Source organism: Dendrobates tinctorius, unplaced genomic scaffold (assembly GCF_039654945.1).
Source record: "Dendrobates tinctorius isolate UK_male_01 unplaced genomic scaffold, ASM3965494v1 ptg000086l, whole genome shotgun sequence".
Lineage (NCBI taxonomy): Eukaryota > Metazoa > Chordata > Amphibia > Anura > Dendrobatidae > Dendrobates > Dendrobates tinctorius.
In genome coordinates, this window is record NW_027361754.1 from 65637909 (window position 1) to 65656176 (window position 18268).

An 18268-nucleotide genomic window follows, 5' to 3' on the forward strand; every position below is an offset into this window, starting at 1 on the left:
TTTTCTGTTTGTCTTTGTTATTCAATATTCAAAGGGGATCTATCGTCAGGAGCTCCCTGTTTTCACGTCATTACGGGTTTACCCTGACCAAAAATAAATTTGTAAAATATAACTAAAAAAACAAAATCCAAAAAGGACCGTTTAGAGGAGAGCAATTATTAAAACAGCCATGTACCCCTGCTGGCAGCTGCCATCTTGTCCAGTGCCAGTGATATCACATTCTCACAACTGTTGTAAAGTGATGGCAGTGGCACTCAACATGATAGAAGCCACTGGAGAAGATGGTAGTCAGTAGTGTCCTTAAAGGGGTTGTCTAGGTTTGTGATTAAGTCCTCAGTGCATGCGACATGCATAATTCTGGCCACATTCCGACTAGACGTATCCAGCCTTGTTCAATACGAGTGCATTGAGAAAAGCTGCGCATGTCTAGTTGAAATGTGGCCGGGAACTTGCATATCACATACTTGCAGTCATATGACCGTCCACTCTGTGTCGGACCACGGACAATCATGACCAAGTTCACAATCCCTTTTTTTTTTTTTAAATCCATTGATTCTTAACAATGGATCAGTTAAAAACATATCGAAATCAGATGGAAACGTGAAATACAAAGTATGTTTTTAGTTTTCCATCCTTTTTATACGGATCTTTTATAGACTTTAAATGGCTGATTCTGATCTGCACAATGAATGATAATAAGACCTGCTCAGAGTCTCACAGACCGAACACACAAATCCATTTTTAAATCGGAGGTGCGTATAAATCAAACTCTACGGGTCCATATGCTGTCTGAGGTAAAAAAAAAAAAAAAAAAAAAGACATGTCACACTGATGTGTATGCAGCCTGCCACACTTCCAACATGCCCACAACCAAACAAGACAAAAAAAAAAAAAGCATCCTGCCAAACTATTTCCAGAAAACATGACATGTACAACCTGAAATGTGAGATGTATTGAAAAGATCTAATCCATATCTCACATTCAATACAATACAGAAGGAGGTCAGAAACAGAATCAATCCATGGCCATAAAATTAATACACCAGTAGACAGATTTGGGGAAAATTATGGGAACTGATGCATAAAACAATTACACTAATACAGTGTAAAAATTGCAGTTGTAAAAAAGTCAGACTAAAGTTCGGACTATTTCTATTCGTGGTGGGAATTCTAGCAGCATGATAGAACACATAGACCCTTAACATACTATGTCTGACTTACCGGGCTAATAGAGGTTCAGTTACTGCAGACACCTGCATAGTGATGAGCAACCATGCTAGGATAAGGTGTTATCTGAGCATGCTCTGGTGCTCTACAGTGTCTTTGGCATGCTCGAAAAATATGTTCCAGTCCCCGTGGCTGCATGTGTTGCAGCTGTCGAACAGCCGCAAGACATGCAGCCGCAGGGACTCTAACAATTTTCAAGCATGCCAAAGACACTGTTAGCACACGAGCATGCTTACTCTTCACTACACCTTCACAATACCTACAGGGCTCCATCGGCTGCCCATGAAAAAGTAATGGCTGTAGGGAAGAACACCTCTGTGGTAGCCACCATCAGATGCCTTATGTAAATGTCTATTTTATGTAGTCCCAGAAGTACAGTAAAAATGCCACACCTCTTTAGCAGCAAAACAAATACAGTTTTTTCCCTGTATAAGGCATAAGGGCAGTAGGTGAAGGGGGCTGGTTATTTCAATAGCAAAGCCAGCTCCCTCTAAATTCAACAGTTAGTTTATGCAGAGCACGGGGAAAACAACTGAGTATCACACACCCTCCCTGGGTCTAGCGAGGACTCTCCACTGCTGTTCATCTCATCAACATTAAGTCTGTCAGCTGAGCTGCTTGTGCCGTGTATATGGGCAGAACCCTGAACTCACTGATTGGCTGTTGCACTGCAGACAAACAAGACATTTAGCAGTGAAGAGCCAGCATTGGACCAGGGGAGGGAAAACAGGATTTTTGGGTTGCTTACCGTAAAATCTGTTTCTCGGAGCCTTCATTGGGGGACACAGAGACCATGGGTGTATGCTGCTGCCACTAGGAGGCTGACACTATGCAAAAAAAGGTTAGCTCCTCCTCCGCAGTGTACACCCCACCGACCGACAGGGATTTCCTCAGTTAGTGAGAAAGCAGTAGGAGAAGTAACAGAATAGATTGAAAACAGAACAAACAACTCAACTGTAACCATTCAACCAAAGTAAGAACAGGAGCTGTAGAACATGGGAGGGTGCTGTGTCCCCCAATGAAGGCTTCGAGAAACAGATTTTACGGTAAGCAACCCAAAAATCCTGTTTTCTCGTTCGCCTTATTGGGGGACACAGACCATGGGATGTCCAAAAGCAGACCCTGGGGTGGTAAACAAACTTCCATCAGGCCAGCGGACTCACCACCGCGGCCTGCAGAATCCTTCTACCTAGGCTGGCGTCCGCCGAAGCGTAGGTGTGGACTCTGTAGAATTTCACAAACGTGTGAACCGATGACCATGTTGCAGCTTTGCAAAGCTGCAGCGCGGAAGCTCTGTGGCGTACGGCCCAGGAGGCACCCACCACCCGAGTAGAGTGGGCCCTGATCCCCGGAGGGGCTCCGCGACGCTTAACTCGGTAGGCTTCCAAAATTGCCGATCTGATCCAGCGAGCAATAGTGGCCTTTGACGCCGGGAGACCTTTCCGCGCCCCATCTGGAATAATGAAAAGAGACTCTGTCTTTCGCAAGGAAGCCGTCCTAGACAGACTCTTATTGTCCTAACCAGGTCCAGCTTGTTCAAAGACCGCTCTCGGGAATGAGTTGGACTCGGACAGAAGGATGGTAGCACGATATCCTCATTGAGGTGAAACGAGAACACCACCTTCGGAAGGAAGGAGGGCGGGGGCCGCAGAACTACCTTATCCTGGTGAAGCACCAGAAAGGGAGAGCGGCAAGAAAAAGATGCCAATTCCGACACGCGCCGGACGGAGGTGATGGCCACCAGAAAGGCCACCTTCCAAGAAAGAAGAGAAAGGGAAACTTCCCTGAGAGGTTCAAAGGGAGAACCTTGCAGAACCTCAAGAACCAGATTAAGATCCCATGGATCCACGGGTGCCCTGTACGGCGGAACCGTGTGAGCCACGCCCTGAAGAAAGGTCTTGACTTGAGGACGGGAAGCCAACGTTCTCTGAAAGAAAATGGACAGCGCCGAAACTTGCCCCTTCAAGGAACTGAGGGCAAGCCCCGCTTCCAATCCTGCCTGGAGAAAGGCTAGGACTGAAGGGAGCGAAAAGTACATGGGCGCGATGTCATTGGTCTCACACCAAGTGAAATAGGCCTTCCAAGTACGGTAGTAGATCTTGGAAGATGATGGCTTTCTGGCTCGGATCATGGTCTGAATTACTTGGTCGGAAAATCCAGCTTGTTTCAAAACCTCGGTCTCAACAGCCACGCCGTTAAATTGAGCGGCCGAGAATTGGGGTGGCAAATCGGACCTTGGGACAGCAGATCTGCTCTGTCCGGAAGCTTCCAGGGAGCGTCCGCGAGAAGATTGACAATGTCCGCGAACCAAGACCTTCTGGGCCAATTCGGGGCGATGAGAATGACTGGAATTCCTTCTGCCTTGATCTTCCTCAACAGCTTGGGAAGAGGCAGAGGAGGGAACAGGTAGGGAAGATCGAACTGGGACCAAGGAACGGCCAGGGCGTCGGTGCCCACTGCCAGAGGGTCCCGAGACCTGGACACGAATTGTGGGACTTTCCTGTTGAGGCGAGACGCCATGAGATCTACATCCGGGGTTCCCCACCGAAGGCAGAGCCGATGAAACACCTCCGGATGTAGGGACCACTCTCCCGCCGCGAGACCCTCGCGGCTGAGAAAGTCGGCGGCCCAGTTGTCTACGCCGGGGATGTGGACCGCGGAAATTGTCGGAACGGAAATCTCCGCCCAAAGAAGAATTTTGGACACCTCCGCCAGGGCTGAGACACTCCGTGTTCCCCCTTGGCGGTTGACATATGCCACCGCTGTGGCATTGTCTGTCTGAACCCGAACAGGCAGTCCCTTGAGAAGCCTCTCCCAGTGAACGAGAGCCAGATGGATCGCTCGAATCTCTAGAACGTTGATCGGTAGTGCTGATTCCCAATCCGACCATCGACCCTGAACAGTGTGGTTGCGGAACACTGCACCCCAGCCGAGGAGACTGGCATCTGTGGTTACTATCTGCCAGTGAATGGGAAGGAAGGATCGACCCGATAGGATGAGAGGTGACGTCAACCACCAGTTGAGAGACCGCTTGATCCGGCATGAAAGATGGACAGGGTGATCCAGGTACAGAGGCGACCTGTTCCATCTCGACAGAATGGCCTGCTGGAGAGGTCTGGCGTGAAATTGGGCAAAGGGAACCGCCTCTATCGCCGCCACCATCTTTCCCAGGACCCTCATGGCTGTACGGAGGGACGGGGATCGTGTGATCTGCAGCGATCGTACCTCCTGCTGCAGGGAAAGGATCTTCTCTTGAGGGAGAAAGACCCTTGACCGACGAGTGTCGAACAGTAGGCCTAGAAAGACCAAACGTTGGTTAGGAACCAGACAGGACTTTCTCCTGTTGACGATCCACCCGAAATTGGAAAGAGTGTCCAGGACGATTAACAAACTTTGGTGAGCCTGTTGAAATGAGGGAGCTTTGATCAGAATATCGTCGAGGTACGGAAAAAGAGCGAGACCTCTGACTCTCAACAAAGCCATCAACGCAGCCATGATCTTCGTGAAGACTCTGGGAGCGGTGGCGAGACCGAAGGGCAGTGCGACGAATTGGTAATGGTGCTGCCGAATCGCAAAACGCAGAAACTTCTGATGTCCGGAGAAGATTGGAACATGTAAATAGGCATCTTGGATGTCTATTGAGCACATGAATTCCTGCTCCTCCATGGAAGCGATGACCGAGCGAAGCGACTCCATTCGGAAGTGGCGAAGGCGGACTCTCTTGTTGAGCAGCATGAGATCCAAGATGGGACGAACTGCGCCGTCTTTTTTCGGCACTACAAACAGGTTCGAATAAAACCCTGTGAAGCGCTCCGATTCGGGAACGGGCACAATCACTCCAGAACTGAGAAGAGAGGCGATAGCCATAGAGAACCCCGGGATCAAGGCTGGATCTTTTGGAGGCCGGGATTCGAAGAAACGATCCCGTGGAAGAGAGACGAACTCTATCTTGTATCCTGAGGATACGAGCTCCCTGACCCAAGCGTCCTCTACGGAGGCCAGCCAAACTTCTCTGAAGAAAAGAAGTCGACCTCCCAATTGGAAGGGCCCCTCGGGTGCCCGACGATAGTCATGCTGATGTAGAACGTCCAGATCTAGATCTGGACGGTCTGCCCTGGGAAGAGTGGGATCGCCAGGAAGGAGTGGGTCTGAAAGAAACTTTCTTCCTATCCTGGCGTGCCTGCGGTCTCTGTTGATTGGAGGAGTTGTCCGCCGTATTGAAACGGCGGAAAGTCCGAAAGGGTCGAAACTGACACCTTAGTGGAGGTCTGCGAGGCTTGGACTGAGGGAGGAGTGAACTCGTGCCTCCGGTGGTGTCCTTAATAATCTGGTCCAATTGGGACCCAAAAAGGCGCACCCCTTGAAAAGGCAGGTTAGTGAGGGACTTTTTAGAAGACAAGTCCGCTTGCCAGGCCTTTAGCCAAATAGTACGTCGAATTGCAACTACGTTGCTTGACGCCTGAACTGCGCAGGATGCTGCATCCAAGGAAGCGGAAAGAAGATAGTCCCCCGCATGGGAGATCTGATTGGCGAGATCGGCCAAACGCTCCGGTTGCGCCTTATCTAGGATGCCCTGACGGAGGTCGTCTGCCCACATCGCTATGGCTTTTGCTGCCCAGGATGAAGCAAAGATTGGACATACCGCCGCTGAAGCTGCTTCGAAAGCAGACTTTGCCAGGGATTCTATAATCCTGTCATTAGAATCTTTTAGGGACGCCACGCCTGAAAGCGGGAGAACAGTGTTATTGGAAAGCCTGGACACGGGCGGATCCACCGAGGGAGAAACAGACCAGTTGTCCGTGAGCTCCTTAGCAAACGGATAGAGTACGCCGAGACGCTTCCCTCTTTGAAAGCGTCTGGTCGGATCTTCTCTTTTCCTGGTAAAAATCTTTCCAAACTCGGATAGGAAAGGAAATACCCTGGAGGGAGTTTCTGCCCGTCTGAATGAAACCTCCTGATCTGAGGATTTCACAGGGGATTCAGCAATATCGAAGGTATGATGGATCGCTGCAATGAGGTTCTGCACTGTGACCTTCATGTTCGCATCCTGGTCTGAATCCAGCTCTAAAATCCCCTCAGATGACCTGTCCGAAAACGCTTCACCTGACTCGGGAGAGGAGGCCCGAGAGGGAGGTTGCTGAGACGGGCTATGCGGTGAGATGGGGCTAGGAGAGGATTCCGGCTGGGGATCTCGCCTGGGTCGTTTGCGACTAACGCTGGCTGACTCAGATGGAATCTCTTGGGACCTGCTGGGCCCTGCCAAAGTGTCCAGGGGCAACTTATCCAGAACGGCAACTAGGGATTGAGACACCTTGGTGAGGTCTGCCACTGATTGAGATAGAGAGGAGGCCCAGCCAGGCATGAGGGGTTCACTCTCACCTGGGGCCGTAGATGGCTCCTGGGCGGCGTCCGACTGAATTGGATTGCTACAATCCAGACAGAGGGGAGAGGACTAACCTGAGGGAAGTTTGCGATTGCACGAAGAACATGCAAAGAACTTGACTAGGGTGCAGGGAGGGCCATAGAGCGGGTACGATCAGATTTCGAGTTAGACATAATGAAAACCTGAGGTAGTGCCGGAAGGTTGGGGGACAGAAGGCGGAGAAGGGTCAGTCTGCAGTGCAGAGCTACTCACGGACCGGTGTCCCCAAAGCACAGGCTGCTGGATATCCGGAGATGTGCGTCCGGCTGACAGGCTGTGAAGATGGTGCCTGCCTGTAGAGAAGCGAGCGTCCAGGAGAAGGGGAAGGGCGGAGCTCGCCGCAGGGTTACCCAATCGCTGCCCTCTGGCCATAACAGGCTGAGCAGGAGAAGGAAAGGCGGGGGGAGGGCCTGGGGAGAGCGGGAGAAAAGCCCGCTTAGAAGAAAGGGGCGGGGGGCGTGGCCGCGACGCTGCGGTAGGCCCGAACAGAAGTCGGGGCCTAAATTAGTTGCGGCGGCCGCCTGTCAGCAGGGGGTCGGCGCAGAGGTTGGGACAAGGACGCCGCCGCTGGAAGCCGCTTCCCAGCATGGAAGAAGGGGAGGGAGAGGCCCTGTGCTCTCTGTCCCCAGAAAGGGGGGAGGGAAGGGGAATAGCGGAGGGCAGCAATATAAGGATGATGTGCCCGTAGGGTGGCTGCGGAGAACCGCAGCGCCCGCATCCCTGTGCCAATGAAGAGGACCCCCTGTCCGTCGGGAATGGGCAGCCAGGTAAAATAAAAAAGGCCATACTCACCCATCCCCGATCCATTACCTGGATTGAAGAGCTCCTGTGTCTCCTCCAACCGACAGGCTCTGGGAGGTGAGTGAGTGGGAGACTGGCGACAAGGACCCCTGGAGTCGCTGGCACGTCTTGGTGTCGGCGTCCGTCTGGGCTGCTGGTCCTGTCGCGGAGAACTGCAAGGATACGAGGTGGCAATACACGCCGTACTCGCAGACTCCATGTGGGAGTACAGATGTGACTGTTCACTCTGTATCCCTCCGTAGAACCTGTAAAGGAACGACGCACGACGAGGTAGATATGGGTCTAATGAAAGACCCGTGTCCACCTCCTACTGACACTAAGCTAAACTGAGGAAATCCCTGCCGGTCGGTGGGGTGTACACTGCGGAGGAGGAGCTAACCTTTTTTTGCATAGTGTCAGCCTCCTAGTGGCAGCAGCATACACCCATGGTCTCTGTGTCCCCCAATAAGGCGAACGAGAAAGTACCGTAATACATAGTTTGCACTTTATGATTACCACATCTTACAGCAAAAGTTTTCACAACCCTTAAATTACTTCTTTGTCCGTGATATATGGGGGATGGTTTAACTTTTTAAAGCTAGCAGTTAGCCAGCCCCCTTCACAAGCAGCTTTGGCAATGGATTGGAGCTAAGGATCAAGGCATAGTTTAGACATGAAGTATATTAGTTTCCTGCATAAATTCTAGGTAATCGTGCACAGACCGTACTGATCACAGCCTCTCGCATTAAGACTGCAGGAAGAGTATTCATAGGCGTCAATGAGAGACTTCCATCTAAACGTCTTTCTCATGGTTTATGCCATGATTATTGGTTGCGTGCACATGGCTTAGTTATATGAACTCTTCATTCTAGTCTAAGTCATGAATATTAAAGTATATTCACTTACATCGGGTGTCAGATCTTCCCCCATTTTGTAGGGGAAAACCAAGGAACCTGACATTTTCTTTAGGAACCTTTTCCTAACAGCAAAATGCCAAAGATAGTGTAGAAACATCTACAGCATGTTGGATGGTCAGGAATAACCCCAAAACTGGACGTGAAGCAGAGCATTACTGGGGGGGTCCGAGACCAGACATCCAAAGTTCAATGCAATCTGCAATACCCCTCACAACAGAGGTACACCATAGTAGTCCCCTACTTTATACTAGGCCTGGAGTATCAGTACTAGGATGGCGGCTAATTGACTTCATTCCCTTTCATAAATTGCGTGTGACGCAAGGTCAGATCCTTGATGATCTTTTCTTCAATCTCCACCCCGGAGCTGTCTTCTTCATCAGATACGGACAGTTTTGACTCTTCTGTGCTGGTCACGACCACCACATACGCTCTCCGCGTGTCTAGGATATTTGCCACCACCACCTGATGCCGGTAAGTCTCCAACGCTTTCCGCGCTTTCTCAATTAGGATTTCTGTATCAGTTTCTAACTTAAAAGAAATAACAAAGGCTTTAGGAGCCCAGTCCTTCACCAAAGGGGACAGCATTTTGGGAACCATCTTCATTGTGATCTGAAATTTAGAGAAAAAAAAAATGCACCGGTATTACAGACTGATTAACATGTAACTAAACTGGGGTAAGCCAACCAGTGGCTTCTATGGCAAATAACTGGGATACATGAACTACATTTCAATTGCAGACTTATTCAAAGAGTATAAATAGACAACAATCCAAGCTCGTTGCAAAAAGTTGTATTAGTTCAACATGCGACACTTCACATAGAACATTAGCCTTTCTGCGTGCTTGGACACCACCTAGAACATTAGCCTTTCTGCGTACTTGGACTTTTCACCTAGAACATTAGCCTTTCTGCGTGCTTGGACACTTCACCTAGAACATTAGCCTTTCTGCATGCTTGGACACCACCTAGAACATTAGCCTTTCTGCGTACTTGGACTTTTCACCTAGAACATTAGCCTTTCTGCGTGCTTGGACACTTCACCTAGAACATTAGCCTTTCTGCGTGCTTGGACACCACCTAGAACATTAGCCTTTCTGCGTGCTTGGACACCACCTAGAACATTAGCCTTTCTGCGTGCTTGGACTTTTCACCTAGAACATTAGCCTTTCTGCGTGCTTGGACACTTCACCTAGAACATTAGCCTTTCTGCGTGCTTGGACTTTTCACCTAGAACATTAGCCTTTCTGCGTGCTTGGACACTTCACCTAGAACATTAGCCTTTCTGCGTGCTTGGACATTTCACCTAGAACATTAGCCTTTCTGCGTGCTTGGACACTTCACCTAGAACATTAGCCTTTCTGCGTGCTTGGACTTTTCACCTAGAACATTAGCCTTTCTGCGTGCTTGGACTTTTCACCTAGAACATTAGCCTTTCTGCATGCTTGAGAAAGGCCAATGTTCTATCCAGATCATCGCACGCTGGACTAATGTACTTTTTTGCAACATACTGGAGTGTTATCTCCTGCTTACAATATTTCTGCTCTTGTATGGTTCACAAGCCAGGACTTGGAGTTCTGTTTGTCCTGCTAACTTTATTAAATGGATTTTCAGGTCTAAAGATAACACCTATCCACGAGATTTGTAATAATTGTTAGATCGATGGAGTTTCACCCACCTTTCTCCCCTTGTCACAAAACCATGACCATGGGCGACAACCGAACAATTGATCGTGCATGCGCCCCGCAGTTCCATCTAAGGCTATGGTACTAAAAATGGTACATGCGCCACTCTCTACCATGGACGTAACTGGAGCAGCAGGGCACATGCATGCTGAGATCATACAACAGGGGACACAAGTCCCCTAATTTAGAGACTGGTGGTGGGGTCCCAGTGTTGGGAGATAATATTTTTTGGGCATTTTGAATTGAAGCACCTGTAAGGGACCACTGGATGACTGGATCTTGTGCTCCGGTATCTCCGACGCTGGGATGTAGAAGTCAGATACCGCCGCAGCCAGGTAGAACATAGCGCTGGATCCTGGTGGGAAAGAAGCATTGGATGGTATTCTACAGATATGTAACATGGCAGCTAAAGCTCAACTATCAGTTATCATACGAAACGCAACCCAAAAACCATTCCGAAGCCCCATTTCTAGTTGGCACCTATCATAATCCGCACTTCTAGAATGGCTTTATCCAAAAGCAGTGTGTGGCTCTCCACCTTCGGATGAAATATTAGTCACTCATCTACATTACCATTATCAGACCATATACTGGGGCTGTGTACAGTACACACACAAGACCCCATTGATGTGAAGCCTGCAATAATAGGGAACGCTAGGACCTCCAGAGAAGATAGAATGGGGGTCCCCAGCTTCAGAGTGCCCCCATATCCCATACACAGGGGCTGCTCTCGCACACACCTAGAGGGCTGAGCGCCTGGGCAGCGGCCAGCAGCAGGTGCAGGTAGTCGGACAGGGTGCTGAAGTCGATGGGCAGCAGTCTGCCGGACTCCTTCATGCTGTTGTAGTCCTGGAGGATCTGCACGATCCCGGGCAGCAGGCTCTGCTCAGCCTCCACTCTGGGAGCGTTATCCCCGGGGGCGCTAGGAAGGTGCAGCCGTAAGACATCCAGCCAGTTGGTGGCAGCATAGCGCCGGCTGTACGGGTACATGGAGCGGTGTCTGTGCAGGAAGATCACAGCGTAGCCAGCCTGCAGGAAGTACTCTGCCGATGCTGCCCCCCTGCGGCCGCTGCTGAAATTATCCAGGAAGCGCACAGTGCGGGATTCCAGCGGGACCTTGGTGCCTCCGGAGGTGATTAGCACCACTCTGCGCCCCTCAGCGTGGTGACCCCGGGCAAATGCTTCCATTGCCCGGGCGGCGTCCTCCACCGGTGCCTGTGGGGGAGCAAAGTCCTGGCGGATCTGTTCTGTGGGGCTGGGCTCGGCCATGGTGTGCGCGTCTTAAGGGGAACTTCAGGGCAGAGCTGTCACTAGTATGCGGCGGCTTTGGGTGACGTCACGTCCGCCCGCGTTGGGAGTGCAGGGGCGCCATCTTGGAATAGGGCATTTCGAGGGGAGAAGGGTAAAGTATGAAAGCTCCCGTGGGACGACCACCAGTGCGCCGCGTGTTTGTGAAAAGCTGTAGGGGAATGTTCTCTATTGGAGCCGAGACCTTGTTTCATTTTAGTGGGGGTGGTCTGGGGTCTTTATTGAGGGGGTCTGAAGTAACTCATGGTCTGGATTTCTTAGAGGGTCTTTTCCGAGAACTGTATTTGTCTTATTACTTGACTCTGAGACCAACTCCTCTTCTCTATATTCAGTGCCGGTCTGTAGGATATCACAATGAATCGCCTGCAATGGTGTCATTTTGTATGAAATGGAATTCTCATTTTCTTCTGCTCAGATAATAATAATAATAATCTTTATTTTTATATAGCGCTAACATATTCCGCAGCGCTTTACAGTTTGCACACATTATCATCACTGTCCCCGATGGGGCTCACAATCTAAATTCTCTATCAGTATGTCTTTGGAATGTGGGAGGAAACCGGAGAACCAGGAGGAAACACGGGGAGAACATACAAACTCCTTGCAGATGTCGAACCCAGGAACCCAGGGCTGCAAGGCTGCAGTGCTGCCCAATATGAGACCACTGCATCCGATCAGCAGCCACTGATTGGCTGTGGCACCTTAGCTGGATGTTGGTCCCAACAGACCGACGGGGAACACGTTACTGAGTATGGAGGAGCAGTTCCGGTCCAGAAGGTGAACGTCAATTTATTTTATTTTTTTTTCTCCCTCCTGAACCCATTAGTAAGGAGTTTCCAGCATTGAACAACCCCTTTAAGGATTTTTTACTGTGTGCTTTTGGAAAAAAAAAGTTAAAGTAACCTATTTTAATAGGTGCAAAAAATTGGCCACATCTAAAGCTCATCATCATGAGAATGTAGCCTGAGAGGTGGCCAAGATGTATTATAGCAGCCAGGATCATATTCCTCACCAATCGTTACACCGATGCCTCTACCTTGTGCCAGTCATTACACTGGCTACCCATCCACTCCAGAATTCAGTGTAAACTTATTACCCTCACCCACAAATCCCTCCATGCCTCAGCACCATCCTACATCTCCTCCCTCGTCTCAGTCCACCACCCTACCCGTGCTCTCCGTTCTGCTGATGACCTGAGGTTGGCATCCTCAATAATCAGAACCTCCCATTCCCGTCTCCAAGACTATACACGTGCTGCGCCAATTCTTTGGAATGCACTTCCCAGGTCAATACGATTAGTCCCCAATCCCTACAATTTTAAGCGTGCCCTGAAAACGCATTTATTCAGACTGGCCTATCGTCTCAACACATTAACCTAATCTATCCCTGTGTGGCACAGCCAAAAGTTTTACCATAACCAGGTTCCCCGCATCATGTTCCCACATGCTTTATGCATCCATTAGCCCTCTGTGTCTGTACTGTTACACACTTAACATTATGGCTGGTCCATACAATCAGGGCAATTGTTACCACCCACCTTTCGTGTCTACCTCTTTCCTCATAGACTGTAAGCTTGCGAGCAGCGCCCTCATTCCTCTTGGTATCTGTTATAATCTATGTGATTATTGTTATGCTGTAATGTCTATTGTCTACAAATCCCCTCCGAAATGTAAAGTGCTGCGGAATATGTCGGCGCTATAGAAATAAAATTTATTATTATATGGGGTATCTGGTCAGAGGTCTGAATTTATTAAGGGTAACTAAGGGCTGGGGGTCTTGTGATCTTTATGGAGATCTTGTCTGGTGTCTGCATTATGGGGGATCCAGTCTGATCTGGTGGTCTGTAAGTGGTCTGGCCATCCTGTCTGTATGTAAGGGGGTCTGGGCTCTCTATAGTAAAGGCTGTCCTGTCTGTATGTAAGAGGGTCTGGGCTCTCTATAGTAAAGGCTGTCCTGTCTGGATGTAAGGGGGTCTGGGCTCTCTATAGTAAAGGCCATCCTGTCTGGATGTTAGGGGGTCTGAGCTCTCTATAGTAAAGGCCGTCCTGTCTGGATGTAAGGGGGTCTGGGCTCTCTATAAAGGCCGTCCTGTCTCAATGTTAGGGGGTCTGGGCTCTCTATAGTAAAGGCTGTCCTGTCTGGATGTAAGGGGGTCTGAGCTCTCTATAGTAAAGACTGTCCTGTCTGGATGTAAGGGGGTCTGAGCTCTCTATAGTAAAGGCTGTCCTGTCTGGATGTTAGGGGGTCTGGGCTCTCTATAGTAAAGGCTGTCCTGTCTGGATGTAAGGTGGTCTGGGCTCTCTATAGTAAAGGCCGTCCTGTCTGGATGTAAGGTGGTCTGGGCTCTCTATAGTAAAGGCTATCCTGTCTGGATGTAAGGGGGTCTGGGCTCTCTATAGTAAAGGCTGTCCTGTCTGGATGTAAGAGGGTCTGGGCTCTCTATAGTAAAGGCTATCCTGTCTGGATGTAAGGGGGTCTGCGCTCTCTATAGTAAAGGCTGTCCTGTCTGGATGTAAGGGGGTCTGGGCTCTCTATAGTAAAGGCTGTCCTGTCTGGATGTAAGGGGGTCTGGGCTCTCTATAGTAAAGGCTGTCCTGTCTGGATGTAAGGGGGTCTGGGCTCTCTATAGTAAAGGCTATCTTGTCTGGATGTAAGGGGGTCTGGGCTCTCTATAGTAAAGGCTGTCCTGTCTGGATGTAAGGGGGTCTGGGCTCTCTATAGTAAAGGCTGTCCTGTCTGGATGTAAGGGGGTCTGAGCTCTCTATAGTAAAGGCCGTCCTGTCTGGATGTAAGGGGGGTCTGGACTCTCTATAGTAAAGGCTATCCTGTCTGGATGTGAGGGGGTCTGGGCTCTCTATAGTAAAGGCTATCCTGTCTGGATGTGAGGGGGTCTGGGCTCTCTATAGTAAAGGCTATCCTGTCTGGATGTAAGGGGGTCTGGGCTCTCTATAGTAAAGGCTGTCCTGTCTGGATGTAAGGGGGTCTGGGCTCTCTATAGTAAAGGCTGTCCTGTCTGGATGTAAGGGGGTCTGGGCTCTCTATAGTAAAGGCTATCTTGTCTGGATGTAAGGGGGTCTGGGCTCTCTATAGTAAAGGCTGTCCTGTCTGGATGTAAGGGGGTCTGGGCTCTCTATAGTAAAGGCTGTCCTGTCTGGATGTAAGGGGGTCTGAGCTCTCTATAGTAAAGGCCGTCCTGTCTGGATGTAAGGGGGGTCTGGACTCTCTATAGTAAAGGCTATCCTGTCTGGATGTGAGGGGGTCTGGGCTCTCTATAGTAAAGGCTATCCTGTCTGGATGTGAGGGGGTCTGGGCTCTCTATAGTAAAGGCTATCCTGTCTGGATGTAAGGTGGTCTGGGCTCTCTATAGTAAAGGCAGTCCTGTCTGGATGTAAGGGGGTCTGAGCTCTCTATAGTAAAGGCTATCCTGTCTGGATGTGAGGGGGTCTGGGCTCTCTATAGTAAAGGCTATCTTGTCTGGATGTAAGGTGGTCTGGGCTCTCTATAGTAAAGGCCGTCCTGTCTGGATGTAAGGGGGTCTGGGCTCTCTATAGTAAAGGCCGTCCTGTCTGGATGTAAGGGGGTCTGGGCTCTCTATAGTAAAGGCTGTCCTGTCTGGATGTAAGGGGGTCTGGGCTCTCTATAGTAAAGGCTGCCTGTCTGGATGTAAGGGGGTTTGGGCTCTCTATAGTAAAGGCTATCCTGTCTGGATGTAAGGGGGTCTGGGCTCTCTGTAGTAAAGGCCATCCTGTCTGGATGTAAGGAGGTCTGGGCTCATTTTTACAACACCATTTTATTTTTAGGACCACATCACATTTGAAGCCACTTTGAGGGGTCTATATGATAGAAAATACCCAAAAGTGACACCATTCTAAAAACTGCACCCCTTAAGGTGCTCAAAACCACATTCAAGAAGTTTATTAACCCTTTAGGTGCGTCACAGGAATTTTTTTGAATATTTAAAAAAAAATGAACATCTAACTTTTTTTCACAAAAAAAAATACTTCAGGTTCAATTTTTTTTATTTTACCAAGGGTAACAGGAGAAATTGGACTGCAAAAGTCATTGTGCAATTTGTCCTGACTACGCTGATACCTGATTTGTGGGGGGGAACGACTGTTTCGGCACATGGCAGAGCTCAGAATGGAAGGAGCGCCGTTTGACTTTTTCAATGCAAAATTGGCTGGAATTCAGATCGGACGCCATGTCACGTTTGGAGAGTCCCTGATGTACCTAAACAGTGGAAACCCCCTACAAGTGACCCCATTTTGGAACCTAGACCCCCCAAGGAACTTATCTAGATATGTGGTGAGAACTTTGAACCCACAAGGGCTTTACAGAAGTTTATAACGTACAGCGGTACAATTAAAAAATCATATTTTTTCCCCAAAAATGATCTTTTCACCCCAATTTTTATTTTCCCAAGGGTAACAGGACCCTAAAAGTTATTGTGCAATTTGTCCTGAGTATGCTGATACCCCAGATGTGGGGGTAAACCACTATTTTGGCGCATGGCAGAGCTCGGAAGGGAAGCAGCGCCATTTGACGTTTTTGGCTGGAATTGAGATCTGACACCATGTCGCGATTGGAAAACCCCTGATGTACCTAAACAGTGGAAACCCCCGACAAATGACACCATTTTGGAAACTAGACCCTCTAAGGAACTTATCTAGATGTGTGGTGAGAACTTTGAACCCCCAAGGGCTTCACAGAAGTTTATAACATAAAGCTGTACAATTAAAAAATCATATTTTTTCCACAAAAATGATCTTTTCACCCTCAATTCTTATTTTTCCAAGGGTAACAGCACCCTAAAAGTTATTGTGGAATTTGTCCTGAGTACGCTGATACCCCACATGTGGGGGTAAACCACTATTTGGGCGCATGGCAGAGCTCGGAAGGGAAGCAGCGCCATTTGACGTTTTTGGCTGGAATTGAGATCTGACACCATGTCGCGATTGGAAAACCCCTGATGTACCTAAACAGTGGAAGCCCCCCAAAAATGACACCATTTTGGAAACTAGACCCCCCACGGAACTTATCTAGATGTGTGGTGAGCACTTTGAACCCCCCAGTGCTTCACAGAAGTTTATAACGCCCGGGAGTGAAAATAAAAAAATTCATATTTTTTCCACAAACATGATCTTTTTAGTCACCATTTTTTTTATTTTCCCAAGGGTAACAGGAGAAATTGTTGTCCAATTTGTCCTGAGTATGCTGATACCCCGTATGTGGGAGAAAACTACTGTATGGGCACATGTCGGGTCTCGGAAGGGAAGTAGTGACATTTTGGAATGCAGACATTGATGGAATGGTCTGCCGCTGTCATGTTGCCTTTGGAGAGCCCCTAATGTACCTAAACAGTGGAAACCCCCCACAAATGACCCCATTTTGAAAACTAGACCCCCTAAGGAACTTATCTAGATGTGAGGTGAGCACTTTGAACCCCCAAGGGCTTCACAGAAGTTTATAATGCCAGGGCATGAAAATAAAAAAATCGTATTTTTTCCACAAACATGATCAATTAGTCCCCAATTTTTTTATTTTCCCAAGGGTAACAGGAGTAATTGAACCCCAAAAGTTGTTGTCCAATTTGTCCTGAGTACGCTGACACCCCAAATGTGGGAGAAAACTACTGTATGGACACACGTCAGGGCTCGGAAGGGAAGTAGTGACGTTTTGGAATGCAGACTTTGATGGAATGGTCTGCGGGTGTCATGTTGCCTTTGGAGAGCCCCTAATGTACCTAAACAGTGGAAACACCCACAAATGACCCCATTTTGGAAACGAGAACCCCTAAGGAACTTATCTAGATGTCTGGTGAGCACTTTGAACCCCCAAGGGCTTCACAGAAGTTTATAATGCCCGGGCATGAAAATAAAAAAATCGTATTTTTTCCACAAACATGATCAATTAGTCCCCAATTTTTTCATTTTCCCAAGGGTAACAGGAGAAATTGGACCCCAAAAGTTGTTGTCCAATTTGTCATGAGTACGCTGACACCCCATATGTGGGAGAAAACTACTGTATGGACACACGTCAGGGCTCGGAAGGGAAGCAGTGACGTTTTGGAATGCAGACTTTGATGGAATGGTCTGCGGGTGTCATGTGCGTTTGGAGAGCCCCTGATGTACCTAAACTATTGAAACTCCCCACAAGTGACCCCATTTTGGACACTAGACCCCCCCACAGAACTTATCTAGATGTGTGGTGAGCACTTTGAACCCCCAAGTGCTTCACAGAAGTTTTTAACGCTCGGACGTGAAAATAAAAAAAATAATTTTTTTCCACAAAAATGATATTTTTGCCCCCAATTTTTTATTTTCCTAAGGGTAACAGGAGAAATTGGACCCCAAAAATTGTTTTGCAATTTGTCCTGAGTAGGCTGATACCCTACATGTGGGGGTAAAACACTGTTTGGGCGCATGGCAGAGCTTGGAAGGGAAGGAGCACCATATGACTTTTTCAACTCAGAATTGGCTGGAATTGAGATCAGACGCCATGTTGCATTTGGAGAGCCCCTGATGTGCCCAAACAGTGGAAACCCCCAATTATAACTCCAACCCGAACCCCAACACACCCCTAACCCTAATCTCAGCCCTAACCCTAGCCCTAACGGAAAAATGGAAATAAATACATTTTTTTTATTTTATTATTTTTCTCTAACTAAGGGGGTGATAACGGGGGGTTTGATTCACTATTTATGGCGGTTTTTATGTTTGGCAGCTGTCACACGCTAAAAGACGCTTTTTATTGTAAAAATAGTTTTTGCATCACCACATATTGAGAGCTATAATTTTTCCGTATTTTGACCCACCAAGTCATGTGAGGTCTTATTTTTTGCGGGACGAGTTGACGTTTTTATCGGTACCATTTTCGGGCACGTGACATTTTTTGATCGCTTTTTATTCCGATTTTTGGGACTCAGAATGAACAA

The 18268-nt window shown here is 48.6% G+C and overlaps 2 protein-coding genes across 2 annotated transcripts in view; one reads left to right on the forward strand and one right to left on the reverse strand.

Annotated features, from left to right (window-relative positions):
• Window positions 1-7911: 7911 nt before the first annotated feature.
• Window positions 7912-11382, reverse strand: PPCS (phosphopantothenoylcysteine synthetase). Its single transcript, XM_073585522.1, has 3 exons — window positions 10767-11382; window positions 10278-10381; window positions 7912-8954 (listed from the first exon to the last, which is right to left on the reverse strand). Exons 1-3 carry the CDS (start codon window positions 11293-11295, stop codon window positions 8625-8627), a joined length of 963 nt encoding a protein of 320 aa, XP_073441623.1. The 5' UTR covers window positions 11296-11382; the 3' UTR covers window positions 7912-8624.
• LOC141097962 (uncharacterized) overlaps window positions 11027-18268 on the forward strand; it is a 102539-nt gene continuing 95297 nt past the window's right edge. The window contains exon 1 of the mRNA XM_073585514.1: window positions 11027-11158. The gene's annotated coding sequence lies outside the window, so the exon portion shown is untranslated. The remainder of the gene's footprint in view (window positions 11159-18268) is intronic.